General features: G+C 44.1%; 1 protein-coding gene across 1 annotated transcript in view; it reads right to left on the bottom strand.

The window, feature by feature from the left end:
* The window catches only part of RAB2A (RAB2A, member RAS oncogene family), a 127,441-nt gene that overhangs the window by 84,275 nt on the left and 15,564 nt on the right, over positions 1-27,602 (bottom strand). Inside the window, exon 2 of the mRNA XM_077270543.1 lies at positions 8,600-8,671. Coding sequence (XP_077126658.1) covers positions 8,600-8,671 — 72 coding nt within the window. The remainder of the gene's footprint in view (positions 1-8,599; positions 8,672-27,602) is intronic.

The raw sequence follows: 27,602 nt of genomic DNA, 5'->3' as shown, positions 1-27,602 counted from the left end.
GGGGATCCGGCACGACCTCACATCAGCTGTTTTCAACACTGGCCGGGGCTTAATGTATTGTTCTATGCAGGAAGAGGCGATGCACTCAGTGATTGGCTGCAGTGTTGTCAATGTGACGTCCACTGCAGACAACAGACCTGGGGCAGAGGTGGAGACTTGGCATTGGACCTGGGGAGGGTGAGGTGCCATTTGGGTGTTTCAATAAATAAAATAAAATGCAGTCAGGGATAGGAATTTTCAAAAAACAGATAGACGATCTCTTTAAAAGAATAAGAGCTGATTTACCATACCCGGCAGTGGCACTACACATGGAACGGAGCAGTGACGATCAGACTGGTCAATGATTACATCCAGCTGATCCAAAATCAAACTAGGTCATGAATATTGTATTTCTTTCAATCACTTTAAGATTACATAACTACTGCGCCATTGAGTAGGGTAACAAGTGTTAGAAGTGATGGGTTCATGAATACAGTGGACGTATATGAGTAAGGGTTGGGTGCACTATCTATATGAATACAGTGGACTTATACAAGAAAGGGTAGGGATCTACCAACGTAAATCATGAACATAAGTGATGGGCGAACCCCTCAATGTTCGGGTCAGGTGGGTTCAGCCAAACAATTTAAAAAAAAAAAAAGTTTGGTTTGGGTACCAGAACAGTACCCGAACCCCATTCGCTTGAATTGGGGGCCCGAACATCCAATGATTGCCACACTGTCATGTGCATTACAGCGTGGTAAACACTGCCTCTGCTCAGCGGTAAAATCATTACCGCCGGTCGGAGAACCCATACACACCTCTAGAGGCAAATAAAGACCTAAGGATAATAGGTGACAACAACATAATATAATAGTCATGTGTGAAAGTATATAATTTGGAACATTCTCACCAGTCCAGTGGTGTACTTTCACACGGAGTGTGTCCTTCTTACTGGTTGTATCCTCCAGAGGACACAACTACAAGGGAGAGTGCAGGGCCTTTCAGCCTAGGGGTAGCTGTGAACTGCCCTTGGCAGGGCAGGAGTACTGGGATTAGCTTACTAGCCCCATAGGGACTGACAGGGCTACTGTCCGCCCCTTCTTTCCTCTGGAGTGTATGTGTTCTAGTTCCACTGTCGGAACAGAATGAAAGGAATGGTCCTATACCTCTAATCTATGTATTGATACATGTTGCCATTTCTTTTGCCCCAGAGGGTCAGACACCTTGGTGCCTCTAGAGGTGTGCACAGGTTTCAATTTCACTCCCCAAACAGGATGAAGGAATTGTCCTATACCTCTATTTTTTTTAATACATTTATCTGTCCCATATACTCATGCACACACAAGATCGCTTTTTCATGATTGGGTGACTTTTGTTAAGCGGTATCATATCATACTTCTCACCCCATGACAGTTGTCCTTTGCAATATTTGATCTGGTTTCTCTTACTGCAGGAGAAACTAGGTCTTTTCTTTTACCCTTTAAGGCTATGTGCACACGTCAGGATTTCTTGCAGAAAACCGGACATATTCTGCAAGAAAACCGCATGCGGTTTTTTTTTTTGCTTTTTTGACTTTTTTTTGCGTTTTTTCCTGGAGCTTCCCAATGCATTAAATAGCGTGAAAAAAGCGAAAAAAAGCAAAATTAATGAACATGCTGCGTTTTTTACCGCGATGCGTTTTTTTTCGCGGAAAAAAACGCATCACGTGCACAAAAATTGCAGAATGCATTCTAAATGATAGGATGCATAATGTATGCGTTTTTTATCGCGAAAAAAAGCAACGTGTGCACACAGCCTAAGATTTAAGATTACAGAAATCCACAAAAAATTACCCTCAAATTAAATTTTTATTAGATATGCCTTAAGGAGGAACCACTTAACCCCTTAACCCCCAGAGCTTTTTTCGGTTTTGCGTTTTTCGCTTGCCTTCTTCCCAGAGCCATAACTTATTTATTTTTCAGTCAATATAGCCATGTGAGGGCTTATTATTTGCTGGGAGAGTTGTACTTTTGAACGACACCATTGGTTTTACCAGGTCATGTACTAGAAAACGGGAAAAAAAAATTCCAAGTGCGGTGAAACTGCAAAAAAAAGTGCAAACACACACTCTTGTTTTTTGTTTGGGTTTTTTGTTAGGTTCACTAAATGCTAAAACTGACCCGCCATCGTGATTCTCCAGGTCAGGACACCAAACATGTCTAGGTTCCTTTTTTATCTAACTGGTGAAAAACAATTCCAAACTTTGCTTAAAAAAAAAAAAAAAAAAAAAAAAGCTGAAATTTTCCCACGCTCGAGTTCATGCTGTGAGGGAGCGCAGCTTCAGTGACGTCACTGCTAGTCACTGAAGCTCCGCTCCCTGCATTTCATTCATTCCCCAATAGTTTACAGCCGGGGCGGTTGCATAAGCATTGCTCCTAGTTGTAAACTGTATATACCCCATAGAATGTAAGTCCGCAAGGACAGGGTCCTCTCCCCTCTGTACCAGTTTGTCATTGTAACTCTGTACGTAACCCCTTTCTCAAGTACAACACCATGGAATTAATTGCGCTATATAAAAAAATAATAATAATAATAATATCCCAGATATGGATTACGCTTTGGGACTTACTGTATGCCGGACAGGTATGGGTATATTGTTGGTTTTTTATTTTATCATATATTACAGGAGATCAAGGGCAACGTTTGGAATGGCAAAAGAATAAAGATGTGAATAAAACTGTGTGGTCTTTCATTTCATGACATTCTACGCCTGCGCAGGAGCTGCGGTAAGAAGACAAGAAGAGGACGTGATCGTATGAAAATGGGAGGTGCCGGACCCGGACCGCGACGCCCATTGGACCGGACCACAGCGGGACCGCCTCTGGGTGAGTATAATATAACCTGTTTTTCTTACCTTTCAGGATACATCGGGGGCTTATCTACAGCATTACAGAATGCTGTAGATAAGCCCCTGATGCCGGTGGCCTTAGTTTATAGGCCATTTTTGGGGTGACAGATTCCCTTTAAAATACTTTATCCTGCGTGTTTGTGTGTGTGTGTGTTTATTTAACCCTTTACAATCTTTAGGATTAGTAATGGATAGGCATCTTATTGACACCTCTCCATTACTAATGGGTTTAATGTCACAAAGGTGCCTTTTCTGGGGTGGCTGGGGGCAGATGTTTTTAGCAGTTGGGGGGGGGCAATAACCATGGTCACTCTCCAAGCTTTTAACATCTGTCTTCAGTCACTGGCTTTTCCTCTCTGGCGTACAAAATTGCGGGGGAGCCCACGCCAGTTTTTTCCATGAATATATTATTTTATTAAATACATACAGGTCCCAAATTTTACACACACATAGTAATAACAGTATTAGTCACTGACATATATAAAATCTAACTGTTCTGCAATGGTTTACTGTATGTAAACCATGTCTCCTATCGGCTTCTGCAATTATTTCACAGAAGCCGACAAATGAATTAAAATGTGTCACTGACTATACATACATTTCTCATTAATAAATTTATTAAAAACAATGATAGAGAACTTGAAAATAGTGCGTTCATGACAAGTGATTAATAAAGTGCATAGGTGCATATTTAGACAATCTTTTCAGATTCATTATAGATATATATAGAACATTTTGTGCTATGTGATTATAATTAAGATTTACTAAATAATCAATTGAACAAATTCAGGTGTGCCTCTCCCGTGAAACATGATTAAAGAACACTTACGATTATATATTTTTCATGCACACCTGGTCTTCGGCGTCCTCATACGCCTACTGCGCATCTCAGTGACGTTTGTGCCAAAGACTCATAGTGCTTAGAGCAGCAACAAACTTTTAGGCAGCAATGCCAAACCATATGTTTGGTGTAAAGGCAACACAGCTCATTACCCTGAACACATCATCCCCACTGTCAAACATGGTGGTGGCAGCATCATGATTTGGGCCTGCTTTTCTTCAGCAAGGACAGGGAAGATGGTTACAATTGATGGGAAGATGGATAGAGCCAAATACAGGACCATTCTTGAAGAAAACCTGTTGGAGTCTGCAAAAGACCTGAGACTAGGATGGAGATTTGTCTTCCAACAAGACAATGATCCCAAACATAAAGCAAAATCTACAATGGAATGGTTCACAAATAAATGTATCCAGGTGTTAGAATGGCCAAGTCAAAGTCCAGACCTCAATCCAATCGAGAGTCTGTGGAAAGAGCTGAAAACTGCTGTTCACAAACGATCTCCATCAAACCTCACTGAGCTCGAGCTGTTTGCCAAGGAAGAATGGGCAAGAATTTCAGTTTGGCGCAACAAAGTATTAAGTTAAAGGGGCCGAATAATATTGCACGCCCCACTTTTCAGTTTTGGAATTTAAATTTTTTTTTTTAAATAACCAATAAATTTCAGTCAACTTCACAATTGTGTTCCACTTGTTGTTGATTCTTTACCAAAAATTTACATTTGGTATCTTTATGTTTGAAGTATATGATGTGGGAAAAGGTTGAAAAGTTCCAGGGAGTCGAATACTTTTGCAAGGCACATATTATATATATATATTGAGAACAATAAAACCTAAAAATGATCAACGTAAATCACAACTGATATCCCACGGAGGTCTGGAGTTGGAATGATGCTCAAAATCAAAGTGGAAAATGAAGTTACAGGCTGATCCAACTTGAGTGGAAATGCCTCAAGACAAGGAAATGATGCTCAGTAGTGTGTGTGGCCTCCACGTGCCGGTATAATCTCCCTACAACGCCTGGACATGCTACTGATGAGGCGGCGGATGGTTTCCTGAGGGATCTCCTCCCAGACCTGGACTAAAGCATCCGCCAACTCCTGGACAGTCTGTGGTGCAATGTGACGTTGGTGGATTGTGCGAGACACGATGTCCCAGATGTGTTAAATCGGATTCAGGTCTGGGGAACGGGCGGGCCAGTCTATAGCTTCAATGCCTTCATCTTGCAGGAACTGCTGACACACTTCAGCCACATGAGGTCTGGCATTGTCCTGCATTAGGAGGAACCCAGGGCCAACCGCACCAGCATATTGTCTCACAAGGGGTCTGAGGATCTCGGTACCTAATGGCAGTCAGGCTACCTCTGGCGAGCACATGGAGGTCTTTGCAGCCCTCCAAAGAAATGCCGCCCCACCCCATTACTGACACACTGCCAAACCGGTCATGCTGAAGGATGTTGCAGGCAGCAGTTCACTCTACACAGCATCTCCAGACTCTGTCACATGTGCTCAGTGTGAACCTGCTTTCATCTGTGAGGAGCACAGGGTGCCAATGGCAAATTTGCCATTCCTGGTGTTTTGTTGCAAATGCCAAGCGTCCTGCATGGTGTTGGGCTGTGAGCAAACCCCCATCTGTGGACGTCGGGCACTCAGACCATCCTCATGAAGTCGGTTTCTAACCGTTTGTGTGGACACATGCACATTTGTGGCCTACTGGAGGTCAATTTGCAGAGCTCTGGCAGTGCTCCTCCTGTTCCTACTTGAATAAAGGCTGAGGTAGGGGTCCTGCTGCTGGGCTGTTGCCCTCCTATGGCTCCCTCCACGTCTCCTGGTGTACTGGCCTGTCTCCTGGTAGCGCCTCCAGCCTCTACACACTATGCTGACAGATATGGCAAACCTTCTTGCCACAGCTCGCATTGATGTGCCATCCTGGATGAGCTGCACTACCTGAGCCACTTGTGTGGGTTGTAGAGTCCGTCTCATGCTACCACAAGTGTGAAGGCAAAACCAACATTCAAAAGTGACCAAAACATCAGCCAGAAAGCATTGGTACTGAGCAGTGTGTATGTATGAATGTATACACACACACCTATTCTACATGTATATATTCTATACTGTACGCAGCAGGTCATTTGCCGGCTTTTAATCTATATCTCTCTCTCTCTGTATGTATATATATATATATATATATATATATATATATATATATATATATATATATATACACTCACCGGCCACTTTATTAGGTACACCTGTCCAACTTCTTGTTAACACTTAATTTCTAATCAGCCAATCACATGGCGGCAACTCAGTGCATTTAGGCATGTAGACATGGTCAAGACAATCTCCTGCAGTTCAAACCGAGCATCAGTATGGGGAAGAAAGGTGATTTGAGTGCCTTTGAACGTGGCATGGTTGTTGGTGCCAGAAGGGCTGGTCTGAGTATTTCAGAAACTGCTGATCTACTGGGATTTTCACGCACAACCATCTCTAGGGTTTACAGAGAATGGTCCGAAAAAGAAAAAAATCCAGTGAGCGGCAGTTCTGTGGGCGGAAATGCCTTGTTGATGCCAGAGGTCAGAGGAGAATGGGCAGACTGGTTCGAGCTGATAGAAAGGCAACAGTGACTCAAATCGCCACCCGTTACAACCAAGGTAGGCCTAAGAGCATCTCTGAACGCACAGTGCGTCGAACTTTGAGACAGATGGGCTACAGCAGCAGAAGACCACACCGGGTACCACTCCTTTCAGCTAAGAACAGGAAACTGAGGCTACAATTTGTACAAGCTCATCGAAATTGGACAGTAGAAGATTGGAAAAACGTTGCTTGGTCTGATGAGTCTCGATTTCTGCTGCGACATTCGGATGGTAGGGTCAGAATTTGGCGTAAACAACATGAAAGCATGGATCCATCCTGCCTTGTATGGAGCATCTTTGGGATGTGCAGCCGACAAATCTGCGGCAACTGTGTGATGCCATCATGTCAATATGGACCAAAATCTCTGAGGAATGCTTCCAGCACCTTGCTGAATCTATGCCACGAAGAATTGAGGCAGTTCTGAAGGCAAAAGGGGGTCCAACCCGTTACTAGCATGGTGTACCTAATAAAGTGGCCGGTGAGTGTATATATATATATATATATATATATATATATATATATATATATATATATATATATATATATATATATATATATATTTTGAAGATTATACGCTATTAAAACGACGTTTACAGCTGTGTTTTACATTACGATTTTTAAATGAGCTTTTACGTAGAGAAAACTGCTGTACGTAAAACTTCACGTTAAAATCGCATTGCATACAGATGCCATACGGATATTGCACTGTTACTAGATGCGAGGAAATTGCATCCTCGCATTGCAAATGGATTACATAAGGATCACTGTTCAGGAACATTTGTGCGATTCTTGGTTGTGAAAATCGGACCGATTTTTTTTTTATACGGCAAGTGTGACTCCAGCCTTACAGCAATCCGGCATCAACAACCATAGAGGTCTCAAAGAGACCTCTGGTTGTCATGACGACGCGCCGATGACCCCTGATCACGTGACGGGGATCACCTATGCACGCATTTCTGGCCGGAAACGCTTGTTAAAGGATGGGGGATGCCCAGGAGTCTTGGAGGTGATTGGGTGAGGAACGTAAGACAGAAGGTGGTATTGTGAGGACAGGAGAGGTGGATCACTCAGTCAGCAGAGTTAAGGACAGACTGGAGAGGTGCGAGAGTGTTAGCAGGGAGGCCACAGAGGATAGTGCAGGAGTCAAGGTGAGAGATGAGGGCATACACCAACAATTTAGTGAATTCGGGGTTGAAAAAAGGACAAATACTTGGATATAGGGTTTGATGGACAGGGCAGGGTCAATATATATTGTACTACAATAAAGCCCAATGCAATCCTGAGATTATACAGGGCCATTAAAGGGAACCTGTCACCCCCAAAATTGACGGTGAGCTAAGCCCACCGGCATCAGGTGTTTATCTACAGCATTCTGGAATGCTGTAGATAAGCCCCCGATGTATCCTGAAAGATGAGAAAAAGAGGTTAGCTTATACTCACCTGGGCGGGCGGTCCGATCCGATGGGAATCGCGGTCCGGGGCCTCCTATCTTCATAGGATGACGTCCTCTTCTTGTCTTCACGCTGCGGCTCAGGCACAGGCGTACTTTGTCTGCCCTGTTGAGGGCAGAGCAAAGTACTGCAGTGCGCAGGTGCTGGGCCTCTCTGACCTTTCCAGGCTCCTGTGCACTGCAGTCGTAAGAACATGGGAGGCGCTAGACCGGACCGCGACGCCCATCGGACCGGACCGCAGCGGGAACTCCCCTGGGTGAGTATAATCTAACCTCTTTTTCTCATCTTTCAGGATACATCGGGGGCTTATCTACTGCATTCCAGAATGCTGTAGATAAGCCCCTGATGTCGATGGGCTTAGCTCACCTTCGATTTTGGGGGTGACAGGTTCCCTTTAAAGAGCTGTGTTAATGAACACAATCATTGATGCGCAGGTGTTGGATACTTCTCTCTATTGTACTTACTGCAAATCGGCAGAAAAACAATTTATTTTTTAATAAATAATATAAAAACAACAATGGAAAAATGTGTAGAGGCTGTGGGGGACAGACCAAAAATAAGTTAGCAAGTGACAGCAAATCCCAGCAATTAACCACTAGCTAGTGCCAGAATACACAGTCATGTGCAGAAATGTTTTGATTCACGATTTACAACTTCCAATAAGTGACATCAACGAAAAGTAAACGTACATATTTGTATTACTAGCGCTAAACAGTGCAATCATAATGTCTGACACGGCGGAATGCCAAGTCATGCCAATCGCCATGCTATCCGCACAACGCAGGACATCTTTTCTGTTCACTCACCAATGGTCAGGTCGTGGACTGGCTGAAACCTCTTGTCGGTGAACTGCAGTAGTAGACATGACTTCCCAACACCTGACACCAAGACAGAAATGAAAGACATTACACATTATAAAAAAGCACAAATCAAAGGATTACCAGTTATTTCTGCCATTTATACAATAAGCAAATGATTATTACGAAAAAGCAGCAAGGAACTAAATGATCCGTATTGGACAAAGTTAAAAGGGAACTCTGGCCAAAACCTAAGGTGACATATCAGGGGTCATCAGCAGGACTGTGGAGTTGGAGTCTATTCTGGTGGAGTCAGTATAAAATGGACAGACTTCTAAAATATATAATAAATTGGGTTCAGTAGTTCAGTGCAGTGTAAATGTTTTCATAATTTGGGAAAGTTATAAAATGTCCTATAAATGTCTGCTCTTGATCTAAGGATCTGGGCTTTTAGTGGAGAAGACTCTGTGCTGCACTTTATGTACATGCTCAGTAGTGAGGCAGTGCTGTGGGGTCGAAGTTGGTTTGGCTTCACACTCCACAACCCTGGTCATCAGAACCTTGCTCAATCACAGCCAGAATGACACTGCATAATCTCCATTGGTTTGTCACCTGTCTCCTTAGTGTTGTAGTTTCTTTAAGATCCACTTACATTAAAGGGACAGTGTCAGCACAAAATGACTGTTCAAACCAACTATGGGCACTCGGTGCACCGCTGGTGTGACCAACATTTAAGTGCAGCCTCTCACCTAATTGCTTTGCATCTTGCTCCACCATTCACTGGCTCTATAAAGCCAGAGCAGTCAATCAAAGAGGAAGAATGGAGAAAGAGGGAAAACAAGTAGGTACGAAGATGAACTTAAAAGTTAGGCCACATCAATGGTGCACAGAGTGCCTGTACATTACACAGTCATTTTGTGCTGACAGTTTCCCTTCAAAGTCTGGCTGAACTTGTCAACCAGCTAACGTGTATGACGCCTCCTGACTATCCCTTGAAAGATGATATCAGAGATGAGGTGCTGGCAAGTTTCATGCTTTTCACAATAAACATGCAGTCTAAAGGCCTCCATACACATTAGAATAAAGTCAACTGAGGCCTCCGATATCGACAGTTTGGCCAATAGTCTAATGTGTATGGGGGTCCCAGGACAACAGATATGTGTCGATTGGGAACGTCCGATTTTGTATTGCCAACCACTTTGTCCTCCCAAAGATAAGATTTCTCTTAAAGACAGAAGCATTCAGCTGAATGAGAGCTCCTGTGTATGGGAAGGCCGGCCTCGACAGCTGGTGGCCGAAGCTTCATTTGGTCAACAGATATCTAATGTGTACGCCGCCTTTCGGACCCATTTATTTGGACTGACTGGCACACTAAATGACCACTGTTTGCTAAATATTTACAGATCGGCTGACGGTTAAAAGTCAATTTACAAACCTTGATTCAGAAGGTATTATACATGGAAGAAGAACCCTTGGACGCCTTAATCTACGTTCTCAATATAGCTCATGGAGGAATGGGGAAAAATTCCTCCAAATTGCTCCTACACTTATTAACTGCTGCCAGGTGTCTGACTGCCCTCTACTGGAGGACGACAGCTTCCCCTTCCTATCAGGACCTACTTAGCAGAACTGCTAATGTACGGAGGATGGAATACCTTACAGCCACCCTTAATGCTGAGGTGGACTTATTTGAGGCAATTTTGGCTCCCTGAGACAATTTTGGAGCTCAATATAGCATTTAACCCACATAACATAGTATTTCTTTCTCTTGTACAGTAGATGTCCAATCTTCATACGATGACGTCCTCTTCTTTGCTTCCTGCTGCGGCTCTGGCGCAGGCGTATCTTGTCTTCCCTGTTGAGGGCAGAGCAAAGTACTGCAGTGCGCAGGTGCCGGGAAAGTCAGAGAGGCCCAGCACCGGCGCACTGCAGTACTTTGCTCTGCCCTCAACAGGGCAGACAAAGTACGCCTGCACAGGAGCCGCGGCAGGAAGAAAAGAAGAGGACGTCATCGCATGAAGATGGGAGGCGCCAGACCCAGACCTGTGACGCCCATCGGACCCAAACCGGGACCGCCCCTGGGTGAGTATAATCTAACTCGTTTTTCTTATCTTTCAGGTTACATCGGGGGCTTATCTACAGCATTACAGAATGCTGTAGATAAGCCCCTGATGCCGGTGGCCGCAACTCATTCTCGAATTTTGGGGTGACAAGTTCCCTTTAAGAAAGTTGAAGATGAAAAGATTTCTAAAAGGACTAAAGGCCCCGTCTCACATAGCGAGGTCGCTAGCGAGATCGCTGCTGAGTCACAAGTTTTGTGACGCAACAGCGACCTCAGTAGCGATCTCGCTATGTTTGACACGTACCAGCGACCAGGCCCCTGCTGTGAGATCGCTGGTCGTGTCGGAATGGCCTGGACCTTTTTTTGGTCGTTGAGGTCCCGCTGACATCGCTGAATCGGTGTGTGTGACACGGATTCAGCGATGTCTTCACTGGTAACCAGGGTAAACATCGGGTTACTAAGCGCAGGGCCGCGCTTAGTAACCCGATGTTTACCCTGGTTACCATCGTAATGTAAAAAAACAAAAACAGTACATACTCACATTCCGGTGTCCGTCAGGTCCCCTGCCGTCTGCTTCCCGCACTGACTGACTGCCGGCCGTAAAGTGAAAGTACAGCACAGCGGTGACGTCACCGCTCTGCTGTTAGGGCCGGCGCTCAGTCAGTGCAGGAAGCGGACGCCGGGGGACGCGAAGGTGAGTATGTAGTGTTTGTTATTTTACATTTTACACTGGTAACCAGGGTAAACATTGGGTTACTAAGCGCGGCCCTGCGCTTAGTAACCCGATGTTTACCCTGGTTACCCGGGGACCTCGGCATCGTTGGTCGCTGGAGAGTGGTCTGTGTGACAGCTCTCCAGCGACCACACAGCGACGCTGCAGCGATCGGCATCGTTGTCTGTATCGCTGCAGCGTCGCTATGTGTGACAGGGCCTTAAAGTTAAAGATGGCAGATTTCCTTTTTATTTTAGGCCAAAAAAGAAAATAATATTTTTTACATTTGAAAAATTACAAAAAGGAAAATGGGACGATGCAAAAGTTTGGGCACCGTTGTGTACTCATAACTTTGACCAAGGTTTCAAACCTTATTTAGCCTGTTAGGGTTACCGCTTGTTCACCATCATCCTTAGGGAAGGTCAGAATGCCAGGTGATGCAAATTTTACAGCTCTATAAACCCAGCCTCCCCTAATATTGTGCCTAGTTTCATCTAACACCGTTATAACTAGTTCCAACTCCATGTACATACAATATTCAGACTACCCAGCTTCCTGACAAATGTCAGAGTTGTTTCTTAATTGTACCTAGTAATGGGGCCATTGTTGAAGCTTGTGACACAAAACCCAGCACAATGCCCAAGTGTTACATTGTGGTACAAGTACATGATGTGCAAGTGGCAATTCTCAGACAATCCTGACACATTGCTTGGTTGCTGGAGGAGCTCTTGTTGTTCTGTACATGGGTTGTAAGGTTACATGTTTTCTATTTCAGAAACTGCTCAGACAGCGATTGTGGACGCAGAATATTAGCAGCATGACAAGTCACAAGTGTCCCTCTGGTGTAAAGGTGGTTGCGTAACCAGCGTGAACATAGACACAGTCATCATCTAATACTAGCAACTCATCTGTTTATGTCTAGAATGATCTGTATGTACACACTACACGTGCTACATTAGTACATGTCCTCCTGGGCACATTCCAACTCAAACCTTCAGTCCAGGCATGCTATTATCAGTTATCACCTACATGAGCACTGATGTCCAAGAAAACGCCTACATGACAATAGCATTTCCCCAATGACCGTGGTCTTCTTCACAAGGATAATCTCTCCCCCCATACACTGGAAAATCTCAGTAATGGTTTGAGGAACATGATCATTTCCCGGATCACAATACAGATGAGCATCTATATATATATAATTGTCTAAGGGGTACTTCCGTCTTTCTGTCTGTCTTTCTGTCGGCAACTTCCGTCACGGAAATCCCACGTCGCTGATTGGTCTCGCCAGCTGCCTGTCATGGCTGCCGCGACCAATCAGCGACGGGCACAGTCCGATTAGTCCCTCTCTACTCCCCTGCAGTCAGTGCCCGGCGCCCGCAAACACCCCTCCGGTCACCGCTAACATAAACGCAGGGTTAATGCCAGCGGTAACGGGCCGCAGGTAAAGCACTCCGTTAATCGCTGCCATTAACCCTGTGTGTCCCCAAATTTTTACTATTGATGCTGCCTATGCAGCATCAATAGTAAAAAAAAGTAATGTTAAAAATAATAATAAAAAACAAAAAACCTGCTATTCTCACCCTCCGTAGTCCGCCGAGCCGCACGCGGCTGCCGCCATCTTCCGTTTCCAGAGATGCATTGCAAAATTGTCCTGAAGATTTAGCGGTCTCGCGCTCATCGCCAGAGCTTCGGTGGATCCCGATGGGTGAGTATATCACTATTTTTTATTTTAATTATTTTTTTTTTAACAGGGATATGGTGCCCACACTGCTCAATACTACGTGGGCTGTGCGATATACTGCGGGGGCTGTGCGATATACTGCGGGGGCTGTGTGATATACTGCGGGGGCTGTGTGATATACTGCGTGGCTGCTATATACTGCGTGGCTGCTATATACTGCGTGGGCTGTGTTATATAGTACGTGGGCTGTGTTATATACTGTTTGGCCTGTGTTAAATACTGCGTGGCCACTGTTATATACTGCGTGGCCTGTATTAACCCCTTCATGACCCAGCCTATTTTGGCCTTAATGACCTTGCCGTTTTTTGCAATTCTGACCAGTGTCCCTTTATGAGGTAATAACTCCGGAACGCTTCAACGGATCCTAGCGATTCTGAGATTGTTTTTTCGTGACATATTGGGCTTCATGTTAGTGGTAAATTTAGGTCGATAATTTCTGAGTTTATTTGTGAAAAAAACGGAAATTTGGCGAAAATTTTGAAAATTTCGCAATTTTCACATTTTTAATTTTTATTCTGTTAAACCAGAGAGTTATGTGACACAAAATAGTTAATAAATAACATTTCCCACATGTCTACTTTACATCAGCACAATTTTGGAAACAAATTTTTTTTTTGCTAGGAAGTTATAAGGGTTAAAATTTGACCAGTGATTTCTCATTTTTACAACAAAATTTACAAAACCATTTTTTTTAGGGACCACCTCACATTTGAAGTCAGTTTGAGGGTTCTATATGGCTGAAAATACCCAAAAGTGACACCATTCTAAAAACTGCACCCCTCAAGGTGCTCAAAACCACATTCAAGAAGTTTATTAACCCTTCAGGTGTTTCACAGCAGCAGAAGCAACATGGAAGTAAAAAATGAACATTTAACTTTTTAGTCACAAAAATGATCTTTTAGCAACAATTTTTTTATTTTCCCAAGGGTAAAAGGAGAAACTGGACCATGGACGTTGTTGTCCAATTTGTCCTGAGTACGCTGATACCTCATATGTGGGGGTAAACCACTGTTTGGGCGCACGGCAGGGCTCGGAAGGGAAGGAGCGCCATTTGACATTTTGAATGAAAAATTGGCTCCAATCTTTAGCGGACACCATGTCGCGTTTGGAGAGCCCCCGTGTGCCTAAACATTGGAGCTCCCCCACAAGTGACCCCATTTTGGAAACTAGACCCCCCAAGGAACTTATCTAGAAGCATAGTGAGCACTTTAAACCCCCAGGTGCTTCACAAATTGTTCCGTAAAAATGAAAAAGTACTTTTTTTTCACAAAAAAATTATTTTAGCCTCAATTTTTTCATTTTCACATGGGCAACAGGATAAAATGGATCCTAAAATTTGTTGGACAATTTCTCCTGAGTACACCAATACCTCACATGTGGGGGTAAACCACTGTTTGGGCACATGGTAAGGCTCGGAAGGGAAGGAGCGCCATTTGACTTTTTGAATGAAAAATTATCTCCATCGTTAGCGGACACCATGTCGCGTTTGGAAAGCCCCCGTGTGCCTAAACATTGGAGCTCCTCCGCAAGTGACCCCATTTTGGAAACTAGACCCCCCAAGGAACTTATCTAGAGGCATAGTGAGCACTTTAAACCCCCAGGTACTTCACAAATTGATCCGCAAAAATGAAAAAGTACTTTTTTTTCACACAAAATTTCTTTTAGCCTCAATTCTTTCATTTTCACATGGGCAACAGGATAAAATGGATCCTAAAATTTGTTGGGCAATTTCTCCTGAGTACGCCGATACCTCATATGTGGGGGTAAACCACTGTTTGGGTGCACGGCAAGGCTCGGAAGGGGAGGCGTGCCATTTGACTTTTTGAATGGAAAATTAGCTCCAATCATTAGCGGACACCATGTCGCGTTTGGAGAGCCCCTGTGTGCCTAAACATTGGAGCTCCCGCACAAGTGACTCCACTTTGGAAACTAGACCCCCAAGGGAACTTACCTAGATGTGTGGTGAGCACTTTGAACCCCCAAGTGCTTCACAGACGTTTATAACGCAGAGCCGTGAAAATAATAAATGTGTTTCCTTTCCTCAAAAATATTTTTTAGCCCAGAATTTTTTATTTTTGCAAGAGTAACAGGAGAAATTGGACCCCAAAAGTTGTTGCCCAGTTTGTCCTGAGTACGCTGGTACCCCAAATGTGGGGGTAAACCACTGTTTGGGTGCACGTTGGGGCTTGGAAGGGAGGGAGCACCATTTGACTTTTTGAACGCAAGATTGGCTGGAATCAATGGTGGCGCCATGTTGCGTTTGGAGACCCCTGATGTGCCTAAACAGTGGAAACCCCTCAATACTAACTTCAACACTATCCCCAACACACCCCTAATCCTAATCCCAACTGTAGCCATAACCCTAATCACAACCCTATCCCCAACACACCCCTAACCACAACCCTAACCGCAACACACCCGTAACCCTAATTCCAACCCTAACCCTAATCCCAACCCTAACCACAACTGTAACCCCAACACACCCCTAACCCTATCCGTAACCCTAACCACAAGCCTAATCTTAACCCTATTTCCAACCCTAGCCCTATTTCCAACCCTAACTCTAATTCCAACCCTAACCCTAAGGCTATGTGCCCACGTTGCGGATTCGTGTGAGATTTTTCCGCACGATTTTTGAAAAATCTGCAGGTAAAAGGCACTGCGTTTTACCTGCAGATTTACAGCAGATTTCCAGTGTTTTTTTGTGCGGATTTCACCTGCGGATTCCTATTGAGGAACAGGTGTAAAACGCTGCGGAATCCGCACAAAGAATTGACATGCTGCGGAAAATACAACGCAGCGTTTCTGCACGGAATTTTCCGCACCATGGGCACAGTGGATTTGGTTTTCCATAGGTGTACATGGTACTGTAAACCTGATGGAAAACTGCTACGAATTCGCAGCGGCGAATTCGCAGTGGCCAATCCGCTGCGGATCCGCGGCCAATCCGCTGCGGATCCGCGGCCAATCCGCTGCGGATCCGCGGCCAATCCGCTGCGGATCCGCAGCCAAATCCGCACTGTGTGCACATGCCATAACCCTAACCCTAGCCCTAACCCTACCTGTAACCCTAACCCTAACCCTAACCCTAGTTCTAACCCTAACCCTAGTGGAAACCGAAAAAAAAAAAAAAAAAAAAAATGTCTTTATTTTATTATTGTCCCTATGGGGGTGATAAAGGGGGGGGTTTATTTATTATTTTTTTTATTTTGATCGCTGTGATAGAACCTACCACAGCGATCAAAATGTACCTGTAAGGAATCTGCCGGCTGGCAGATTCGGCGGGCGCACTGAGCATGCGCCCGCCATTTTGGAAGATGGCGGCGCCCAGCGAGGAGACGTACGGACACCGGGAGGATCGGTAAGTATGAAGGGGTGGTGGGGGGGTGGATCGGAGCACAGGGGGGGTAATCGGAGCACAGGGGGGGGGGGGTGAATACAAACAAGGAGGGAGCGGACAGGAGGACGGGGGAGCCGGCAGTCGAACGGAGGGGACCGGACCCCATAACGGAGGACTGGGGGGGCGATCGGTGGGTGTGGGGGGGTCACTTGAGTATTTCCAGCCATGGCCGTTGATATTGCAGCATCGGCCATGGCTGGATTGTAATATTTCACCAGTTTTTTAGGTGAAATATTACAAATCGCTCTGATTGGCAGTTTCACTTTCAACAGCCAATCAGAGCGATCGTAGCCACGGGGGGGTGAAGCCACCCCCCCTGGGCTGAAGTACCACTCCCCCTCTCCCTGCAGATCGGGTAAAATAGGAGTTAACCCCTTCACCCGATCTGCAGGGACGCGATCATTCCATGACGCCACATAGGCGTCATGGGTCGGATTGGCACGGGTTTTCATGACGCCTACGTGGCGTCATGGGTCGGGAAGGGGTTAACGCATCGGGTATTCTAGAATATGTATGTATGTATGTATGTATATAGCAGCCACATAGTCTATAGCACAGGCCACGTACTATTTGTCTGCTATATACTACATGGCTCCTATATACTGCTTGGCTGCTATATACGTACATACATACATATTCTAGAATACCCGATGCGTTAGAATCGGGCCACCATCTAGTTATATATATATATATATTATATACACATACGCACACACAGTTTCCAAAGTGCCCCTATTCCTGATTGTGGGCATGCAGCCTATCAGGAGAAAGGGTTTATTTATAACTAGATGGTGGCCCGATTCTAAGGCATCGGGTATTCTAGAATATGTATGTACATATGTATGTATATAGCAGCCACATAGTATATAGCACAGGCCACGTAGTATATAGGAGCCATGTAGTATATAGCAGACAAATACTACGTGGCCTGTGCTATATACATACATACATATTGTAGAATAGCTGATGCATTAATATAGGCCACGCAGTATATAACAGTGTCCACGCAGTATATAACACAGCCCAAACAGTATAAAACACAGCCCACGCAGTATATAACACAGGCGACGTAGTATATAGCACAGGCCACGCAGTATATAACACAGGGCACGTAGTATATAGCACAGCCCACGCAGTATATAACACTGCCCATGTAGTATATAGCAGCCACGCGGTATATAACACAGCCAACGTAGTATTTAGCAGTGTGGGCACCATATCCCTGTTAAAAAAGTTAAAATAAAACATAGTTATATACTCACCCGCCGGGATCCAGCGAAGCTCTGGCGATGCGCGTGGCTGCCGCCATCTTCCGTTCCCAGGATGCATTGCGAAATTACCCAGATGACTAAGCGGTCTCGCGAGACCGCTAAGTCTTCTGGGTAATTTTGCAATGCATCTCAGGGAACGGAAGATGGCGGCAGGCGCGAGCACATCGTCGGATGACGGAAGGTGAGAATAGCAGGTTTTTAGTTTTTTTTTTACTATTTTTAACATTAGATCTTTTTACTATTGATGCTGCATAGCAGGGTGGATAAAAATCAATGTTTTTTTAAAAAAATCAAAAAAATCGGATTTTTTTGATTTAAATCGGATTTTTTTGATTTAAATCGGATTTTTTTCAATAAACTGCTTTTTGAGGAAAATATTTTACCATCCAAAGGTTCTTCCATCATGAGATAAAGCTGAGTTGTTTAACTCAGTAGAATAAAGGCTGTATATGTGTAACATTCACAATGCCATGCTCTTCCAGAGGTTTCTGTAGGATGCTGACTATCCAACAAGTTTGGGCATGTCAACTGAATGGAAAAAGAAACTAAACCAAAAGTGAAACCAAGCTAGAAGTGTGGAATTAAAGGGGCAGTATGAACAAAATGTGGAGGCTATTAATAGTTTATACAATTAAGACATGCTGCTTTTAAACACCTACCTATTGCCATATAGTAAAACAAAAAAGATTTTTACTTACTTTGGGGTCCCCCCCACACCCTGGCGTTAGATCGTTGCCCCTAGTTTCGTCCGTGTAACTATGGGCGCACATGCGCACTGCTCTCACTTCTCATTTTAATCGTGATTTATATTAAAAAAAACCTTTTGATTTAAATCAGTGATTTAAATCATGATTAAAATCATGATTTAAATCGATCCGATTTAAATAGAAAAAAATCTTTTGATTTAAATCGTGATTTAAATCATGATTTAAATCGGCGTGATTTAAATCAATCCACCCTGCTGCATAGGCAGCATCAATAGTAAAAAGTTGGGGACACACAGGGTTAATAGCAGCGATAACGGAGTGCGTTACCCGTGGCATAATGCGGTCCGTTACCACTGGCATTAACCCTGTGTGAGCGGTGACCGGAGGGGAGTATGGAGCGGGCGCCGGGCACTGACTGCAGGGGAGTAGGGAGGGACTAATTGGACTGTGTCCGTTGCTGATTGGTCGCGGCAGCCATGACAGGCAGCTGGCGAGACCAATCAACGATGCGGGATTTCCTTGACGGAAGTTGCCGACAGAAAGACGGAAGCACCCCTTAGACAAATATACATACATATATATATATATATATATATATATATATATATATATATATATATATATATATATATATATATATATATATATATATATATATATATATATATATATATATATATACACATACACACCGGTATATATATATGAAAAAGTTTTTAAAAAAAACACAAAAGCACTAATTTTTTTTTTTTTATTTTTATGGTATTCACTATGTATATCTGATCTTTTTTTCCGCAGGTCAATACGGTTACAATACCATATCTTTACATCTATATTTTACTATATGAACATCTTAAAAACTGTATGCGTCTCACAATGTGGCATCACAAACTGCACTTTTTATCTTTCCATTGTTTTTGGCTTGCTTTTGCAGGAAGGGCTATAGCTTTCATAGCCCATGTTCAATTTTTGATCATTTTGGGGGGGTTTAGTTCATAGTAACATAAGTTATTAAGGTTGAAGGAAGACTTTAAGTCCATCTAGTTCAACCTATAGCCTAACCTAACATGCCCTAACATGTTGATCCAGAGGAAAGCAAAAAAAAAAAAACCATGTGGCAAAGAGTAAGCTCCACATTGGGGAAAAAAATTCCTTCCCGACTCCGCATATGGCAATCTGACTAGTTCCCTGGATCAACACCCTAACAAGGAATCTAGTATATATACCCTGTAACATTATACTTTTCAAGAAAGGCATCCAGTCCCCTCTTAAATTTAAGCAATGAATCACTCATTACAACATCATACGGCAGAGAGTTCCATAGTCCCACTGCTCTTACAGTAAAGAATCCGTGTCTGTAATTATGCTTAAACCTTCTTTCCTCCAGACGGAGAGGATGCCCTCTTGTCCCTGTCTCAGGTCTATGATTAAAAAGATCATCAGAAAGGTCTTTGTACTGTCCCCTCATATATTTATACATTAACATAAGATCACCCCTTAGCCTTCCTTTTTCCAAACTAAATAGCCCCAAGTGTAATAACCTATCTTGGTATTGCAGACCCCCCAGTCCTCTAATAGTCCCTGGGCAGTGATTTTCACAGCAGTGATTCAAGATATTGCAGCACTGTCCTATTCACTTCTATGGAACAACTTAGCAATATCTTACACAGCCACTTTAACCCCGTCCCGACCTGTGACACAGCGTGTGCGTCATGAAAGTCGGTGCCAATCCGACCTGTGACGCATATGCTGTGTCACAGAATGATCGCGTCCCTGCAGATCGGGTGAAAGGGTTAACTCCTATTTCACCTGATCTGCAGGGAGAGGGGGAGTTGTACTTCAGCTCAGGGGGGTGGCTTTGCCCCCACGTGGCTACGATCGCTCTGATTGGCTGTTGAAAGTGCAACAGCCAATCAGAGCAATTTGCAATATTTCACCTATGAAAATGGTGAAATATTGCAATCCAGCCATGGCCGATGCTGCAATAGCATCTGCCATGGCTGGAAATCATGTTCTGCCCCCCCCCCCCCCACCGCCCCCGATCTCCTCCCCAGTCCTCCGTTCTGTCCGGTACCCCCCTCCGTCCCCCTGTCCGCTCCCCCGTGCTCCTGTCCGCTCCCCCCCGTCCTCCGATCCACCCCCCTGTGCTCCGATCCACCCCCCCACCACCCCCTCATACTTACCGAGCCTCCCAGAGTCGGTCCGTCTTCTCCCTGGGCGCCGCCATCTTCCAAAATGGCGGGCGCATGCTCAGTGCGCCCGCCGAATCTGCCAGCCGGCAGATGCGTTCCATGTACATTTTGATCACTGTGGTAAACTTATCACAGTGATCAAAATAAAAAAATAGTAAATGACCCCCCCCCCCTTTATCACCCCCATAGGTAGGGACAATAATAAAATAAAGAAAATATTTTGTTTTTCCACTAGGGTTAGAACTAGGGTTAGAGTTAGAACTAGGGTTAGGGTTAGAACTAGGGTTAGGGTTAGAACTAGGGTTAGGGGTAGGGTTAGGGTTAGAACTAGGGTTAGCGTTAGAATTAGGCTATGTGCACACTGTGCGGATTTGGCTGCGGATCCGCAGCGGATTGGCCGCTGCGGATTCATAGCAGTGTTCCATCAGGTTTACAGTACCATGTAAACCTATGGAAAACCAAATCCGCTGTGGCCATGGTGCGGAAAATACAGCGCGGAAATGCTGCGCTGTATTTTCCGCAGTATGTCAATTCTTTGTTCGGATTTCGCAGCGTTTTACAGCTGTTCCTCAATAGGAATCCGCAGGTGAAATCCGCATAAAAAACACTGGAAATCCGCGGTAAATCCACAGGTAAAACGCAGTGCCTTTTACCTGCGGATTTTTCAAAAATGGTGTGGAAAAATCTCACATGAATCCGCAACGTGGGCACATAGCCTTAGGGTTAGGGTTGGAATTAGAGTTAGGGTTGGAATTAGGGCTAGAGTTGGAAATAGGATTAAGAATAGGCTTGTGGTTAGGGTTATGGTTAGGGTTAGGGGTGTGTTGGGGTTAAAGTTGTGGTTGGGATTAGGGTTGGGATTAGGGTTGTGGTTAGGGGTGTGTTGGGGTTGGGTTGTGATTAGGGTTATGGCTAGAGTTGGGATTAGGGGTGTGTTGGGGTTAGGGTTGGGATTAGGGTTAGGGGTGTGTTGGGGTTAGTGTTGGAGTTAGAATTGAGGGGTTTCCACTGTTTAGGCACATCAGGGGTCTCCAAACGCAACGTGGCGCCACCATTGATTCCAGCCAATCTTGCGTTCAAAAAGTCAAATGGTGCTCCCTCCCTTCCGAGCCCCGACGTGTGCCCAAACAGTGGTTTACCCCCACATATGGGGTACCAGCATACTCAGGACTAGGGTTGAGCGAAACGGGTCGTTCATTTTCATAAGTCGCCGACTTTTGGCAAAGTCGGCGTCTCATGAAACCCGACCCGATCCCTGCGCGGGGTCGGCCATGCGGTACGCGATCTTGGCGCCAAAGTCGCTTTTCGTATGACGCGTTTAGCGCTATTTTTTCAGCCAATTAATGAGCGTGGGCAGAGTGATGACATAGGTCTTAGGGGAGTGAACGGCTTTCGTCATGTTATCGCTTGTGCGCAGTAGGGATTTGGAATGTGCAATACAAAATTTTCTGTGCTGGGACGGAGGGGGGGGGGGGGGGGGGAGAGAGAGAGAGAGAGAGAGAGAGAGAGAGAGAGAGAGAGAGAGAGAGAGAGAGAAAATAAATAAATAAATTCCTTCAGTGGGTTTCGGCCGAAACACGACTTTTCACGGTGGTCGGCCGATTTCACTCGACTCGACTTTTAAGACAGTCGGGTTTCACAAAACCCGACTCGACCCTAAAAAACTAAAGGTCGCTCAACCCTACTCAGGACAAACTGGGCAACAATTATCGGGGTCCAATTTCTCCTGTTACCCTTGCGAAAATAAAACATTGCTTGCTAAAACATAAATTTTAGAGGAATGAAAAATGATTTTTTATTTTCACGGCTCTGCGTTATAAACTTCTGTGAAGCACTTGGGGGTTCAAAGTGCTCACTATACATCTAGATAAGTTCCTTGAGGGGTCTAGTTTCCAAAAGGGGGTCACTTGTGGGGGTTTCTACTGTTTAGGCACATCAGGGGCTCTGGAAATGGAATGTGACGCACGCAGAACACTCCATCAAAGCCTGCATTTCAAAACGTCACTACCTCCCTTCCGAGCCCTGACTTGTGCCCAAACAGTGGCTTACCCCCACATATGGGGTATCAGTGTACTCAGGACAAACTGGGCAACAACTATTGGGGTCCAATTTCTCCTGTTACACTTGTGAAATTAAAAAATTGCTTGCTAAAACATCATTTTTAAGGAAAGAAAAATGATTTTTTATTTTCACGGCTCTGCGTTGTAAACTTCTGTGAAGCACTTGGGGGTTCAAAGTGCTCACCACATATCTAGATAAGTTTCTTGGGGGGTCTAGTTTCCAAAATGGGGTCACTTGTGGGGGGGTTTCTACTGTTTAGGCACATCAGGGGCTCTGCAAATGGAATATGACGCACGCAGACCACTCCATCAAAGCCTGCATTTCAAAACGTCACTACCTCCCTTCCGAGCCCCGACTTGTGCCCAAACAGTGGTTTACCCCCACATATGGGGTATCAGCGTACTCAGGAGAAACTGGACAACAACTTTTGGGGTCCAATTTCTCCTGCTACCCTTGGGAAAATAAAAAATTGTGGGCTAAAAAATCATTTTTGAGAAAAGAAAAATTATTTTTTTATTTTCATGGCTCTGCGTTATAAACTTCTGTGAAGCACTTGGGGGTTCAAAGTGCTCACCACACATCTAGATTAGTTCCTTGGGAGGTCTAGTTTCCAAAATGGGGTCATTTGTGGGGGAGCTCCAATGTTTAGGCACACAGGGGCTCTCCAAACGCGACATGGTGTCCGCTAACGATTGGAGCTAATTTTCCATTCAAAAAGTCAAATGGCGCTCCTTCCCTTCCGAGCCTTGCCGTGTACCCAAACAGTGGTTTACCCCCACATATGAGGCATCGGCGTACTCAGGAGAAATTGCCCAACAAATTTTAGGATCCATTTTTATCCTGTTGCCCATGTGAAAATGAAAGAATTGAGGCTAAAATAAATTGTGTGTGAAAAAAAAGTACTTTTTCATTTTTGCGGATCAATTTGTGAAGCACCTGAGGGTTTAAAGTGCTCACTATGCCTCTAGATAAGTTCCTGGGGGGGGGGGTCTAGTTTCCAAAATGGGGTCACTTGTGGGGAAGCTCCAATGTTTAGGCACACGGGGGCTCTCCAAAGACGACATGGTGTCCGCTAAAGATTGGAGCCAATTTTTCATTCAAAATGTCAAATGGCGCTCCTTCCCTTCCAAGCCTTACCATGTGCCCAAACAGTGGTTTACCCCCACATGTGAGGTATCGGTGTACTCAGGAGAAATTGCCCAACAAATTTTAGGATCCATTTTATCCTGTTGCCCATGTGAAAATGAAAAAATTGAGGCTAAAATAATTTTTTTGTGAAAAAAAAGTACTTTTTCATTTTTACGGATCAATTTGTGAAGCACCTGGGGGTTTAAAGTGCTCACTATGCTTCTAGATAAGTTCCTTGGGGGGTCTAGTTTCCAAAATGGGGTCACTTGTGGGGAAGCTCCAATGTTTAGGCACACGGGGGCTCTCCAAACGCGACATGGTGTCCGCTAAAGATTGGAGCCAATTTTTCATTCAAAATGTCAAATGGCGCTCCTTCCCTTCCGAGCCCTGCCGTGCGCCCAAACAGTGGTTTACCTCCACATATGAGGTATCAGCGTACTCAGGACAAATTGGACAACAAAGTTCGTGGTCCAGTTTCTCCTTTTACCCTTGGGAAAATAAAAAAATTGTTGCTAAAAGATCATTTTTGTGACTAAAAAGTTAAATGTTCATTTTTTACTTCCATGTTGCTTCTGCTGCTGTGAAACACCTGAAGGGTTAATAAACTTCTTGAATGTGGTTTTGAGCACCTTGAGGGGTGCAGTTTTTAGAATGGTGTCACTTTTGGGTATTTTCAGCCATATAGAACCCTCAAAATGACTTCAAATGTGAGGTGGTCCCTAAAAAAAATGGTTTTGTAAATTTTGTTGTAAAAATGAGAAATCACTGGTCAAATTTTAACCCTTATAACTTCCTAGCAAAAAAAAAAATTTGTTTCCAAAATTGTGCTGATGTAAAGTAGACATGTGGGAAACGTTATTTATTAACTATTTTGTGTCACATAACTCTCTGGTTTAACAGAATAAAAATTCAAAATGTGAAAATTGCGAAATTTTCAAAATTTTCGCCAAATTTCCGTTTTTTTCACAAATAAACTCGGAAATTATCGACCTAAATTTACCACTAACATGAAGCCCAATATGTCACGAAAAAACAATCTCAGAATCGCTAGGATCCGTTGAAGCGTTCTTGAGTTATTACCTCATAAAGGGACCCTGGTCAGAATTACAAAAAACGGCAAGGTCATTAAGGCCCAAATAGGCTGGGTCATGAAGGGGTTAACAGGATAGGTAGAAAAAAAGGGCACAGGCAGGTATTAACCTGTAAAAAACTGCTGTACACAGTGAAGAGACTGTAGCACTCACACCAGTCCTACACCTTCAACAGACAGCTGATCAAATCCATTGATCTAATATTGATGGCCTATCAAAGAGATAAGCCATTCATTTTAAAAGCCTGGACAGCCCTTTAAACGATATGACGTTCCTGTCTTGGTGTCAGATAACACAAGTCACCTTGAGGTCATGTTAGGCAGAAGGGGAAAGAAATGTTGCAAAATAAGAATGTTTAAAAAAAATAGAAGTAGTAATGGATTATTTGTATCAATTGACAAAACGCAAAGTAAAATATATAACAAAAAAGTTGCAAAAGATTAAACATTGTGTACCTGGGCTGGAAATAAACAATTTTCACCTTTTTTGAGACATTATATATACATACATTTTTTGTTTTTAAATAGCAGGTGCACGAAGGACAATTCCTACAAAGGTGCATCACTGTGGTGCTTGAGTGGGGATCTTATTGCGGGGTTTACATATGAACATCTATACAGAAGTTTCTATCGACACTTGTAGTTAATGGGAGATTCCGGTTATAAAACCATTTTTATTTCTGATATCAATACAAAGCAGTTTTCATTTTTGAAGAGCAGTGTAAGAAATGTAAGCTGTGCTGTGACTGGACGTTAGGAGTAGCTTTTATGTTTCCATGAATCTCCCGTAGGTGCTTACAGAACATACTATAGCGAAGTGTATTTGCACACACTCCAGTCCATGTTGGCCAAATGCACAAGAGGCTCAGTGGTTAGCACTGTTGCTTTGTAGCGCCGGGATCCTGGGTGCAAATCGCATCAAGAAAACATTGGCAAGGAGTTTGTATGTTCTCTCCATGTTTGCGTGGATTTTTCCAGGTTCTCTGGTTTTCTACCACACTCCAAAGACATATCACAGGGAATTTAGACTGTGAACTCCCAAAGGGGTCAGCAATGACAATGAATGTACAGAGCTGTGGAATATGATGGAGCTAGAAAAATAAACAAAAAGCTTTAGCACTTCTAGTGCAAGTAGGCAAATCCTTTAAGAGAGATATTCTCGCAATCATTTTTCACAAAGCACATTACATAGATACTTATTAACTGCTTCCAAACCGTCCACTGATGTTACGTCTGGATGAAAAAGGAGCAGCAAAGTGTTACAGGGAACCCATCAGCAGGATTGTGCTCTGTAATCTACAGACAGTGTCAGGTCAGCGCCGTTATACTGATTAAAATGATACCTTGGTTGATGAAATCCGTCTTGTGGTTGTTGTTTAATCTTTATTTTCAGTTAAAGGGAACCTGTCACCTCAAATTGGCGGGATATTAAAATGAGTTTTTACCGGTCCGATGGGCGGTGTATCCTCTTCACTTCTCCACCTCGTCCATCCCTGTTTTCTGCAATATTTTAGTGAATTAGAGTATGTGAGCGCCATAGTTGGCACGTGCGCAATGCAATCTTCGGTGGCGCACGCGCAGTATGCTTTGCCCAGCTGCGGGCAAAGCCGAAAAGCATTACTGCGCATGCGCCCGCGCACTATGTCCAGCAACACAGCTAAATACTTCCGGGACATAGCACATGTGGTGCTCTACTTAGGTATTCATACCGATGGCTTATGACAAGTCACTGATCTCTCACTGACCTGCCCCCTATTTTACATACTGCATATCATATTGTGTGGGTACAAAAAAAATTACATTCATCAAAATGGCGCCGGCACTGTAGTATGATAGTCTATAATATGCATATATGATTTAGTCATAGTAGTGTGTGTGTGTGTGTGTGTGTGTGTGTGTGTGTGTGTGTGTGTGTGTGTGTGTGTGTGTGTGTGTGTGTGTGTGTGTGTGTGTGTCTATAAAATTATCTTCATCAAAATGTTGATGACTGATTTTTTTTTTTTGTAACCACACAATATGATATGCAGTATGTAAAACAGGGGACAGGTCAGTGAAGGATTAGTAATTAGAAGATAGCGGCACTCCAACATAAAGGTAAGGTGCACAAGTAGAGTCCCAAACCAAATAGTAAAGTAGAGAAACTTGGCACTCAGGTGTTAGATGAATAAGTGATTTTATTTACGGTGTCACAGTACAATTTGACGTTTTGGTCGGCAAGGACCTTCATCAGAGTACACAGTGTTATTGGTAACGTGTCTTGGACACACAGTCCAGCGGTGTAATCTCAGTGGTCCTGGGAAGACCAAGTGTCGGTGTGGTGGAGTCAGGGCCGTATTTAGAGTTTCTGCTGCCCTAGACACTTTTAGTGCTGCCTCCCCCTTTGGTGAGTATGACACTATCGGCAGTGACTTTGGCAAGAATCGCTGATGTGAAAGTAGCCTTTTGCAGCAGATCCGGCAGTTTTTCTGCATGTGCCGCGTAACGGATCACTTACAGCAACACTCGGCCTCATTCATTCCCTATGGGATTTGCGGCACTTGCCATGATCTGGCAAATGCAGTACCATACCTCCCAACTTTTGAAGAAGGGAAGGAGGTATAAAGTTTGCGGCGCGCGTAGTGCGCCGCGGCAAATTTTAGGTCACG

Source organism: Ranitomeya variabilis, chromosome 6 (genome assembly GCF_051348905.1).
Source record: "Ranitomeya variabilis isolate aRanVar5 chromosome 6, aRanVar5.hap1, whole genome shotgun sequence".
NCBI lineage: Eukaryota > Metazoa > Chordata > Amphibia > Anura > Dendrobatidae > Ranitomeya > Ranitomeya variabilis.
Note: the sequence above shows the minus strand (reverse complement) of the source record. Positions and strands in the feature narration are given on the sequence as shown.